This window comes from Hyperolius riggenbachi, chromosome 11, assembly GCF_040937935.1.
Source record: "Hyperolius riggenbachi isolate aHypRig1 chromosome 11, aHypRig1.pri, whole genome shotgun sequence".
Lineage (NCBI taxonomy): Eukaryota > Metazoa > Chordata > Amphibia > Anura > Hyperoliidae > Hyperolius > Hyperolius riggenbachi.
The window spans coordinates 12,368,851-12,381,608 of NC_090656.1; the positions used below are offsets into that span (position 1 = coordinate 12,368,851).

The window sequence follows — 12,758 nt, forward strand, 5'->3', positions numbered from 1 at the left end:
CCCCTTCTGTATTAATAGAGTGCATGTACCTCATACATAAGATAGAATATAAGTTTCATATAGGCATTCAATACATTTTTAAAATATTAATATTTTAAATAATTTCATAGTAAAATGCGTGTCTTCAAGGTACACTCCATCTTCTTTACAAAACTGTAGGATATGCATTAACAGTACAATACTATGTCAAATCCACAAAAACGCTTCCTCCGAGGCCAAACCATAAACTGTATTAAAAACTTTTTTTTTTTCTTTATGACTGATGCAATCATCAATAATTGTGTGTGAGTAATCATACAGCAAGTCCTGTAGGAGCCATTATGCCTGCTAATGATATAATCCACAGTCATTCCAGTGAATAATTTAGCAGCTATGAACCTGTATATGTAGCAAATATGCAGCCTGGCCGATATCTGGTACATCCATCACCTGTCCCTGTGCCACATGCGTGGCGTTTTACTCAAACCTCCGAGGAAGCCTCTGAAGAGTTCTGAAACGTACGTTGGCCACCGGATTTGACATGGCACTGAACTGATAGCAACAGGATGCATTTAGCACATTGTTATATAAAGCATATGGAAAGTACATTAAAAACACTTTTTACCATAAAATAAAAATTGATACTTTACTGATTAGTTGGATGATCTCCATAAAATGTGCCTACATGTTATCTACATACAAGTTTTTCCCATTTTCCGTTTGGATTAGGAGATTGAAACAGTTACCGTTGATTTTAATATCCAATTATATCTATGCACGGGGGCCGCAATACTTGCCTATTACATATGTAGGCTCTGCTTCTCATTTTTTAACTGCTCCTTATAGCTCAATGAGAGTTTAGCAGACAAGTCTTGCCTGACTGAAAGTAATTGACTTTTCTGAGTCTCTTTAATATATAAGCACCTAACAGCAAATTTTTAAAAAATTCCAGGTTTGTCCTAAAATAAAGTGTAGCTGCAGTGACAGAAATAGGTGGTGCAGTTGGCTACAATAGCTTACTATAGCAGAATCTCGTTCTAGTAAACTTCTGGCTATAATAAACCCAGTCCTCAGGTCCCAGCAAATGAATCTGTATAAATATAAGACCAATATAGTAAACTTCTGGTATAGTAAAGTACTTTTCCTGGTCCCTTGGAGTTTACTATAAAGGGATTCTACTGTACTGGTTTTCAATCCATCCTGTAAATGTGCATCAAAAACTGAGTTCTGTTCTGTCTCCTTTCACTACTCCTGCCCCAACTTCTGAATGAGCAGGTCAGAGAAATGTCCCTCTAGCTTTCTTTCTTCTGACCATTTAGCCCAGGGGTCAGGAACCTTTTTGGCTGAGAGAGCCATAAACGCCACATATTTTAAAATGTAATTCCGTGAGAGCCATACAATATATGTTTCAAATTGGGACAGTAGGGCTCACGTCCCTGTTGCCATGGTGATGTGTATACAGTCGATCCACCAGGCAGCGGAAGGGTCAGACACGTCTTCAGCTTCTCAAGGTTTCAGCAACATCAGCAATTTCCCAGAGAGCCAGACAGGAGAAATACAGACTAACAGCTTATACAATTAGCTAGCTGACTTGGGGGTTGATTCACTTTGTAGGACAAGATCCCCGCACTTTGGCCCAATAGGCTACCTGTCAAGTGACAGGCAGCCTATTGGGTCAATCAAAGTGCGGGAATATCGTCCTACAAAGTCCCTGGACCTGACAGGGCCCAGAGTGGTGCAATTGGAGCAGCCGTTAGTTTTGGTGTAGCGCAAGTAAGTTAGTGGTGCAGCTACAGCAGTAGCATGCACTACTTTAAACATTTTACTTGCGCTGCCACACTAAGCTGCGCTGCTTGAGCAGTGTAGCTTAGTGAATCAACCCCTAATGATTTGTATGTGAGCCAGATGCAGCCATCAAAAGAGCCCTATCTGGCTCCCGAGCCATAGGTTCCCTACCCCTGCTTTAGATCATCTGCTTGTGGAGAACACGGAGCTCCCCAGGTACACCCACATTGGTGGAAGGACACAGTGGCTTTGGGTGGGTGTCAACCACACAGGGAAAGTCAATGCACAAGTGGAGGAAGAGTGGCGATACACATATCTGAGACCCCAAAGAATCTCGCCATCTCCTTGCAGCAAGCTTAAAGAGGAACTGCACCTAAAATAACGTAATGAAAAAAGTGCTTCATTTTTACAAAAATTATGTACAGTAGCTTACCTAGGGTACCTACCACTGGTTTCTGCAACAGACTGCCCTGCATTATTAATTACTCTGATCAAGATAAATCAATAGTCTAGGGCACTCTGAAATTACAGCAGTCAGTGCACACGGCTACTAAGGACAGGGAACTTCTGAAGCACTAAACACATCCTGCCACCTCTCCCTGCTAATGTCCCAGCTGCAGCACAGCAATCATTCTCTCTACTCACCCTGCTGCTCTGCACATTCACTCACTGCAGGCTGTGTGTAGAGAGTGAGGAGACACATTGCCTATGGGACAGGAAGGGGAGGGGTGCTACTTCTAGTACAGGAAGTAGTACAGCTCCCTGCACTGCCTGCTGCTATTTTCCCGAATTTTGCCCGAACTATGAAAAAATGTCCCAGGTGGATGAACAGTGGCTGAGCACCACAGCGGCACCCCTAGCCATGGCTACAGCCGGGGCTGTGAGCACCTTCAGCCCTATGGTAGGTACGCCACTGATTATATATAAATGATTTAGTCAGTGTATGCCCATTGTAAAATCTTTCCTCTGCTTGACTTACATTCTGACATTTATCACATGGCGACATCTTTACTGCTGGCAGGTGATGTCTGTGGAAGGAGATGATGCATTTTTGGGAGTTGAAAACAGCGGTTATTTCCCACAATGCAACAAGGCTCTCTGGTGCTGACATCACACATTAGGAGGGGATACGCCACAATATCAGCCATACATACATATTTCTCAGGGGAAAGAGGGCATCAGCTACTGACTGGGATAAAGTTCAATCCTTGGTTACGGTTTCTTTTTTAAGTGTGTACCCTGCTGGGGAAACCTCGACATGCCCATCCGTAAAGGAAACAAAAACAAACAAAAAACCAGACATCAGCCAATCACAAACCTCACGGTCCAGTCCAGAGGAGAGGACACTGATCAGGCCAGTTGCAGGGTTGATAGTGAACATTTTGTCATTTGGAATGTTGGGCTCCTGCTTCTCGATGAAATAATAGACAATCCCGTTATTGGTCTCCTCAGCATCATCCAAATCTGTGGCGGATACGGTCATCACTGGCGTGCCTGACAGGAAGAAGAGGACGTTACAGCGAGCCACACTGAGCAAACATTCAAAGAAGCAGCCATCTTCAATGACATCACCATGGAGACACCACCACTGCTATGTGCTTCATGTCCAGTACAGCAATATGTCAATTATATAATATAGGGAAAAGCCCACCACAGCCATATGGTGAAACCAAATCACCCGCTGGGTCAAGTCCCACCAACATCACTGCATGGAGTTCAGTGATGGCTTCCAGTCTATGGAGTTCCTCCTGAATTTCGGTTGTGACTCAACAGGAAGGATGATTCCAGAAGTACAACACCAAACATTTGTAAAGTGCTTCTCTCCCGTACCAACCAGGGCACATAAGCTGGTCTCAGATGAGGACAGTTGCGGTTTGTGATGTGTTACAGGGGAAAGTTATGTGATCATAAATGCCAGACTTACAGGGGTTCTGTGGAGTTGTGGAGTGCTGAAATAAAAATTGGCACTTACCTGGGGCTTCTATCAGCCGTCTGTAGCGGTCATGTCCTGCGCCGTCCTCCTCCGATCACTCGTTCCCCGCCGGCAGCCCCGGTCTAATTATGCATCTATCACCTCTGTGCGGCCTCGCCCCTGCGTCTCCAGGACAAGAAAACCTCGTACTGCGCCTGCACAGTAAGTTTCCCAGAGACGCGAGTGCGCACTATTTGTCTTGTTAGACGAATGATTGACCAGTGCCAGCGGCGGGGAACGGGTGATCGTAGGAGGACGAAGGTGCAGGACATGACAGCTGCAGGAGGGCGGATAGAAGCCCCAGGTAAGTGTCAGTTTTTGTTAATTTCCTCCTCATCATCATCATCCACGGCCTCATCCTCTGAGGATGAAGCCACTCCTTTTATTGGATTTATTTTTGTGTTTAATTGGAGGCTGCAATAGGCGCTGTACTAACTGATGCACCTAACTCTTCAGCTGCCAGATTAACTGTTGCCGATAAAGGACTTAATTGTATCAGCCATTGACGGTTTCATAGCGGATCTAATTTCTTCCTGTATGTCTAGTAGAAGTATGGGCAAGCTTTGTATCACAGAGTAGGCACCACCTTCTTGGACTTCAAGGGTCAATAGAGTCTGTGCCCTACAATAACACATATATAAAAAAAAATAAAAAAAAAAAAGCGTCACCCATTGTCCTATGATCGTAAAAAGGGCACCCAGGTGGCCCCCTGTCATAGAGTGATAAAGTATCCCACCACCCAGACAGGAGCATAATAATAATGCCTAGTTTGTATCAAATACACAAAAACTACATGCAAGATTGAGGCTCTGTAGTAAGTATATCAGTTGCATAAACACAGACTGATATACAACATAGGAAATCCCTTATCTCTATATATAAGTACATATATACAGGCCCCCATTCGTACATATAATATGCCTCCAAAAACCTGTATGCCAATATCTATCTATATATATGTATACATATACATATATACCCTATTACCTATACATATAATCAATAGCTGTATAATCTAATATGCATACAGAAGATCAGATACTTTAAGGTAATCCTATACTATAAATCCTAAGTGTCGCTGCGTCCAACAGTTTTGTCCCAGGATTTTTGTTACTGCGCATGCGCAGTAACGGACAGCTGGGACCAGAGAGCTGGGGGGGCCAGGTGGGCGCGCGCTCGGCGGTTACATGCGCGGCGAGCATGCGCACTGGCAGCGGAAAAAGAACTAGAGCCCGTTTTTAAACGGGCTTGGGTCTACTAGTAGATAATAATCCCAACAGACCTCAGACAAAGGCTAGACTGTTAGTCAAAAATACAGACCTCAGAAAAGACCCTAAGCAGGCGACAATATTTGCTGCTGTAAGTACTAGGATTACATTTAAAGACAGACCTCAGCACAGACGTGGCTTAAGGCGTACAGCTCATACCATAAAGGTCACCAAGCCTCCGCCGATCTCACCTTTCCCGGTTCCTGCTTAGCGTCCATCCTGCTCCGCTCTCCAAATGAAGATGTGGAGCCATGCGGGTTTCCGGCGTCTCTTTACCCATGCTACCGGAAGAGACGTCACGTAAGGGCGGAAGTATGCCGCAAGGGCGGCGCCATTATGGGCAACGTCCAGCCAACCCTCCGGAGGCCCAGGATCGCCCATTTTCGTCACCTCCAGCGCGCCAAACGGCCTCAGCCATGCAAGGAGTCATGGACGCCGCACGCTTTAACCTGGATCCACCACACCAAGGGTAGCCGGAGCAGCGTCTGGAGAAGGTAATACGTAAGCCTCTCCATTCAGACACCTAATCCTCTCCAGGCAGGTCCACCATACGCCACCAAAACAGTCCCTGGCACACCTGGCCTGACGGACCGGCGAGTGACAAAGCACTCTTGTTCCTTGGAACAGGAAACGTCAACTGGCGAATGGGGTGTCAGTTTAAATTTATAGAGTACTCAATTTGGATGTTTCCTGTTCCTGGGAGGAGCCTATGTCGTCTCATGGTGGAACTGTCCTGGAGGTTACTGGGGTAAAAAAAAAAAAAATCTATCTATGAAATCTATGGTGGTGCCCCTTTGGGCAGCTATCCCCGAAACCAGCTGCCGATTGTAGAAATTGCCCCACTTTCTGCTCCGAAGACAGTCGAGCTGTGGACAGGTCGTAAGGGAGATCTCTGTAACTTGGGACAGACAGTAGACATCGTGATGTCCATACTAATGTTCTCAGCCCGCTCTTCCACAGTCAACAGTCACTACAAGAACTATTTTTGCCAGACTTGCACCTTAACGTCACCTGTTGAAGGATACAAGGCTTCTCAGTGATAGTTGCACTTAAATATAGGTCAAGTTACCTGGTTTGGAGTTCTCCGGCACGGTGCCTTCAAAGACTATCTCTTCGAATGCTGGATGATTGTCGTTCTGATCTGTCACTTTGATCATAATTTCAATAGGATTCTCCACGGCTTGGCCATTTTCAGACACGGCATGGACATTTAGCTGGAATGAGACCACAGTAGTTGCCATTAGTATGATGTATAAAGAATACAGAGTTAACAATACCCAATTAAAGACTGCTTCAGACAGCTACAGAAGGTGCTGCAGAGGTTGAGAAAAAGGATCGAGATGAAGTGAGGCCAAAGGCAAGGTACTAGCCATCACCTCCCCATACTCGTTTTGGTAACCTGAGGTGGGAGAATGGTAAGAGGTGGTGGGAATTGGGTCCCTTCATGCCCACTAAGCTCCAGGCTGTTGCCTAGGTTGCCTTGTGGTCGGTCCTGCTCCTGGTTCAGGTGACTGTCATGTCCCAAGAGACAGTCTTCATCACATGACCGCTGGGTTATAACTTACTCAACACGACAACAAAATCAGCTATCCTTCATCAACTCAGCAAATTTCTCTGCTTCAGATCCTTGCACAACAGCCATGGCTGCAGCCCCAAAGCAGACTGGTGTAAAGCTATAGCTAGGATTAGGAAATGTCTCCACATATCCAGCAGAGGGCATCATCAGACCTAAACAATGTAAAACAACCCTCTGCTTTCATGCAGACCACTGACCAACTATAATGGAGCATGTACACAGAGCCGGGACAAGGTCCTCCAGCACCTAAGGCTGAGACACCAAAGTGCGCCCCTCCATCCTTCCCACCCCAGCCGTCACACACTGATTGCTATTAGACTAAGAGGCGCCTCAGGGCCCCCAACCCCCCTAACACCTTAATCTAGTTATCTGGCTTGCAGTCACTGCCATGTATCCCCTTTCTTATTTCTCTCTGCTTTACACCCAACAGGGGAATGATGAGTTGTGACCCCCACCTACACTGCGCCCTGAGGCTGGAGCCTTCTTGCCTCTGCCTCGGCCCTGCATGTACAATCACAATGACTGCAGATCTTATCCCCATCCTCATTCAGGGATCTTGGGGTGGGCACTACTGGACAACAATCATGGTTTATAGGCAGATGGTCTGGTGGTAAACTTACCAGATAGGTGGGTATATTCTCTCTATCCAGGGGACGGGTCACATATAACCAGCCGGTTGTTCTTTCCATGGTAAATGTTCCTGCGGGGTGAGAATCGGCCCCCTGCCCTGTGATGCTGTAAAAAATCTTATCCTCTTTCGCTAGGCTGGATTTTACCTGAAGGAGAGCAAGAGAAATTGATGGATTGGTCAATAACTATAATGATTGCATTTTTTAATGAGGGAAAAAAACAGCAGATATAGGATCACCAGAAAGTCTTCTTGAATTGGTTGGTATTTGCAGAGCAGAGCGAGAGTAATGTTGGGGCTTGAAAAATGGAAAGCAAATGTAAGGGCCAATATGGTCTATTTAGGTGCTGCACACTGAGCTGGTGGTCATTTCAGATGCAGCCTTAGTGGTATGCGCTGGCCCTCTCCTCGCTGTTCAACCAAATGTAAGTTACACATTTTCTTTGCTTAGCTGCTCCCAAGGTTTTAAATTTAGGTTAGGTCACTTGCCCAGAGGTTTGCCTCACCGTGGCGCAAGTGTCTAGTATAATATACTTTGCATGCAAACCATATTGGAAGCTAAAGTTCCTCCTAGTTTAATAAATGTTGGCACTTGTCTTGGATGCAGGGCATGCATTTTTCAGTCTAGCAGAGGCGGTGTATGCCTGTGCGATTAACCATTCAATTGCAGCATGTGTTTAGGGACGCGCAGCCTTTCCCCCCTAGTGGCCCCACCTTTTCTTGCCAATATGGTTAGTGTAGGAGTGAAAATTTAGACCTGTCCTCAGGGCCATCCTGGCCAAGGATAAAATGATCATGCCTGCCGAGGTGGCTTAAAGATCCAGCATGCTCTCCTATTTGTGAAAGCTCCTTCTGGTCCCTGGTCCTCTTATCATACACCCCTTCCCTCAGGAAGGCTTCTGCTGGTCCCTGCTCCTCCCATCATACTCTCCTTCCCAAGCGTGCTCTGCTGGTCCCTGGTCCTCCCATTATCCTCCCCTTCCCAGGAGTGCTCTGCTGGTCCCTGCTCCTCCCATCATCCTTCCCTTTCCAGGAGTGCTTCTGCTGGTCCCTGCTCCTCCAATTATCCTCCCCTTCCCAGGAATGCCTCTGCTGGGTCCCTGGTCCTCCCATCATCCTCCCCTTCCCAGGAGAGCTTCTGCTGGTCCCTGCTCCTCCCATCATACACCTCTTTCCAGGAGTGCTCCTGCTGGTCCCTGCTCCTCCCATCATACTCCCCTTCCCAGGAGTGCTTCTGCTGGGGTCTGCTCCTCCCATCATACTCCCCTTCCCAGGAGTGTTTCTGCTGGTCCCTGCTCCTCCCAGCATACTCCTTCCCAGGAGTGCCTCTGCTGGTCCCTGCTCCTCCCATTATCCTCCCCTTCCCAGGAGTGCTTCTGCTGGTCCCTGCTCCTCCCATCATCCTCCCCTTCCCATGAGTGCTTCTGCTAGTCCCTGCTCCTCCCATCACCCTTCCCTTTCCAGGAGTGTTTCTGCTGGTCCCTGCTCCTCCAATCATTCTCCCCTTCCCAAAAAGGCTCCTGTTGGTCCCTGCTCCTCCAATCATTCTCCCCTTCCCAAAAAGGCTCCTATTGGTACTGCAGAAAGGTTCCTTCTCCACAGTGCTTTCCATCATACTCCCCTCCACCCAGAAGGTAAGGCTCTCATTGGCCCCCAGTTCTCCTGTCATAGCCTCCTCCCCAGGAAGTTTCCCAGTCCATCCCAACCTAATACTGGAAAATGCCCAAATTACTGCTTTTTCTATTGCATGAAAAATAATATTTGGTTTGTGCTTAACTTACTTGGACCATCTGTTTGGGGAATGGTCCCCTTTGGTTTTCAGGCTGTGATATGGGAGGAATAACCCACTCCCTCTTCTGTCTCCTCCGAGAGTGTGTGGAGTCCATGTGATCCCCATGTTCAGCCTGTAGAGGGCAGACAAGATCACAGTAAACAGAGAAAGCGAACTTTAGAATGAACTATAGGATTTTTTTTTTTTTTTTCTGAATCAACAAACAGAACAAACCAGCATGTCTTTCCTAGATGGACACCAGGAGGACAAGTCGCCTAATAAATGAGGCTGACCCGTTACCATCTGCTGCTCTACCTCTCATACCTGCAAACAATCTCCACGGCCAAGGACCTTATCGGAATTATATTAGGCATAATTCATATAAATTAAACACCCTATTAAAATGCACAAACCGGTTTTCAAAGGATTTTTAACTTTTCCAAAATGTGCGGAAGTAATCAGAGCCGGAGATGTGGCCCAACAGAGTGCAAAGCTAAATCTTACCTTGTGGCCACGGTGCCACAACAGATTCCCCCATCCTACAGGCCGGCAGCGAGACCCGCGCCCCCCCCACCGGCCCCGGCAGAGAGACCCGCGCCCCCCCCACCGGCCCCGGCAGAGAGACCCGCGCCCCCACCGGCCCCGGCAGAGAGACCCGCGCCCCCACCGGCCCCGGCAGAGAGACCCGCGCCCCCACCGGCCCCGGCAGAGAGACCCGCGCCCCCACCGGCCCCGGCAGAGAGACCCGCGCCCCCACCGGCCCCGGCAGAGAGACCCGCGCCCCCACCGGCCCCGGCAGAGAGACCCGCGCCCCCACCGGCCCCGGCAGAGAGACCCGCGCCCCCACCGGCCCCGGCAGAGAGACCCGCGCCCCCACCGGCCCCGGCAGAGAGACCCGCGCCCCACCGGCCCCGGCAGAGAGACCCGCGCCCCACCGGCCCCGGCAGAGAGACCTGCGCCCCACCGGCCCCGGCAGAGAGACCTGCGCCCCACCGGCCCCGGCAGAGAGACCTGCGCCCCACCGGCCCCGGCAGAGAGACCTGCGCCCCACCGGCCCCGGCAGTGAGATCTGCACCTGGCAGCATGCAGTGCACTACCCTCCACACATGGGATCTGCTTCTGATCATACATGTACCCCACTGAACACGTAACCTAGAATGTAGTGTGGTCATACACATCATATACAAGGAGCCCAGTATGCAGAAGACAGGGAACTCACGTGTTTGTGATGCGGGTGCCGTCTCTTCAGCGTCACAGAAGTTTCTGACAGGACGTCTTTTCCCTGCAAGGCCAGAATTTGGAATTTTTTGTGTCCATGTAGAGTCACGTGAGTCATTGTGATGACGGAGCCATCAGCCTGAACTTCAAAATGAGGGTCCTGTGAGACAAGTCGTATGTCGGAGTCCACATCACAGTCATCGAAATTCACTGTGAACGAGAAGAAGAACTGAGCATAAGCAGAATCCAGCTTCCTAAAACTCTGCCCAACTTTCATGATTTGTTCTGAAAGGATGGCGGCCACTGTAGACATGCCTGCTTCATGGCCCTCCTTGGTAGAGTTTTAATCTTGCTTTTGTATGTTGCCTTATGCTAAGCGCACACAAGGCAATTCCCCATCAGATCGACGGGCCGAACGGATAATTTCCAACATGTCTGATCTGCTCCTAATCAATAACGGGATTGTTTTAGAGCATTAGTGATCTGAAAATCAATTGGGGAGCAGATCGGAGATGTTGGAGATTTATCAGTTCAACCTGAAGTTATTGCATTGTGTGTACCCACCATAATGCTGAGAATACACCCAGGAGACTTTTTGGCAGATAGATGGTTCGATAGATAATTTCTATCAGGTCCGATCTGATTTTTGATCATTTTTCTTAGATTTCCTCATAGAAGTGAATGGAAATCGATCGGAAAATCGATTGGACAGTAAATCTGCTGAAAAATCTCATTTTGTGTTCTCAGCATTAGACATTACCCATTTCAGTTGTCATACCTCTGTGACTAATGAGCACGCATGCCCCAAGTGATATAAACACTCCAACAGTGTTTAAAGGGACAATGAAGCGAAAAAACCTCATGATATAATGAATTGGTTGTGTAGTACGGATAATGAATAGAAGATTACTAGCAAAGAAAATAGTGTAATTTTTATTTTCAGGTATATATCATTTTTTTTTATAACATTGCATCATTCTCTAATATTTGCAGTTTCCACAATACACCTTTTTGAACTTTTCTCTGCAGAAAAAACATAAACTAAGAAACAATGAGAGGCAGTTGAGATAAGTGCTTCAAAATACAGTGCTGTGCACGACTTTATAAAGTGCAGAGCTCACAGAAGCTCTTTTGCATAGATAACAACTGAAGTTTCTCAACTCTTCCTGTGCTGGAATCAATAGGAGACTCATACCTGTGCTGCAAATGTTCTGTTTCTTAGCTAAACTACACATACACATTATATCATAAGTTTATTTTCACGTCAGATTTCCTTTAATGTGTATATTTATAACATTCGTAGATGTACTGTGGCTTATACGACTGTCCCAGGATAAGACAAGTCTGGATGATCCTAATCTGACGCACAGTATTTTTACAGCTCGTGACCGGTTTACCATCTCACTATGAATCACGTAGAATACAGAGAATGCATAATTTATGGCCATTATTATGAATATAGTTTCCAACTTGTATTTCTTTTTCTATATTTTTTTTTGTTACAGCTTTTTATAAGCATCTCACCATTTTGTAAGTTTTTAAAGTCACTTAACATGGTCTGTTACTGCTCCTCAGACACTCTCTCGTATTTGCCTGATGAAGCAGGTTATGCCCCATGAAACGTGTTCTTACATGGAGTCTTTTTGTAGTTTTAATACAAAAACTTATTTCATCATCCTAGAATGGTGCCTTTGTAGAGGTAGGTCCACCTTTAACTTAAGCTGTTTTGTTTAACTATTTCATGCATCTTCTGGGGCCTCTGCAGGTTTCCTACAACGCTCAGAGCAGGTTGAAGCTTATGACACAGGTGACAAGTGGCAGATTACTAAGATTAGTGACTTGTGGCCAGGGAATCGTGGTTTGTCCTCACATTTTGATCTCAGAACAGGAAGTATTGCTGAATAATACAGGAAGGGGTATTCCAAGCTTCCCTTCTACACTTAAAAAAACAGCGGTCACCCACATTGGTACCCAAAAAAATGCAGCATTCTTCTGGTGCTCACTGACGCAGCATTCTTCTGGTGCTCACTGACTGGACTACTCAAGTTCTGGAGATTTAGCAATGAAAGGACACCACTCATTTACTTATCACAGAGCCGAAAGATACAATCTCTGTAGAGCCACGACTTGTGTGCCACTGGCCTAACATGACACAAGAGAAGTCACAATGTGATCTATGTCTGCGGACCCTCAGCAGTGACATTACTGACTTGTTATCAATACAACACAGCTGGATGCGGAACAGAAGGCAAAGAGTGGTGGTAAAATGGACATACTAAAAATGGGTAACTATAAGCAGTGTGGTCCCACAAGGGTCGGTACTAGGTCCTATCCTTTTCAAGCTACTCAATGATCTAGTTGATAGAATGAATAAAAAAAAGAAAAAAAAGAAGGAGTAATGTTGCCATCATTGCAGACGACGCAAAAGGACAATCTGACAAATATCTGATGTTGCTTTCTATATTAATAAATGTTTACTTGTAAAGTTAAAGCTTGGTACTGGGCTTCAATGTGGCAATATGAGATACCCTGTAGTAGTCCCAGCAGCCAACCTGTTATTA

At 46.7% G+C, this 12,758-nt stretch overlaps 2 protein-coding genes across 2 annotated transcripts in view; one reads left to right on the plus strand and one right to left on the minus strand.

Moving 5' to 3' along the window:
• LOC137538376 (cadherin-1-like) overlaps nucleotides 1-12,758 on the plus strand; it is a 178,711-nt gene that overhangs the window by 128,903 nt on the left and 37,050 nt on the right. The window lies entirely within an intron of this gene.
• The window catches only part of LOC137538375 (cadherin-1-like), an 84,586-nt gene that overhangs the window by 24,173 nt on the left and 47,655 nt on the right, over nucleotides 1-12,758 (minus strand). Inside the window, exons 3-7 of the mRNA XM_068260498.1 lie at nucleotides 10,199-10,407; nucleotides 8,990-9,112; nucleotides 7,201-7,356; nucleotides 6,074-6,218; nucleotides 3,083-3,258 (exon numbers count right to left, since the gene is read on the minus strand). Coding sequence (XP_068116599.1) covers nucleotides 3,083-3,258; nucleotides 6,074-6,218; nucleotides 7,201-7,356; nucleotides 8,990-9,112; nucleotides 10,199-10,407 — 809 coding nt within the window. The remainder of the gene's footprint in view (nucleotides 1-3,082; nucleotides 3,259-6,073; nucleotides 6,219-7,200; nucleotides 7,357-8,989; nucleotides 9,113-10,198; nucleotides 10,408-12,758) is intronic.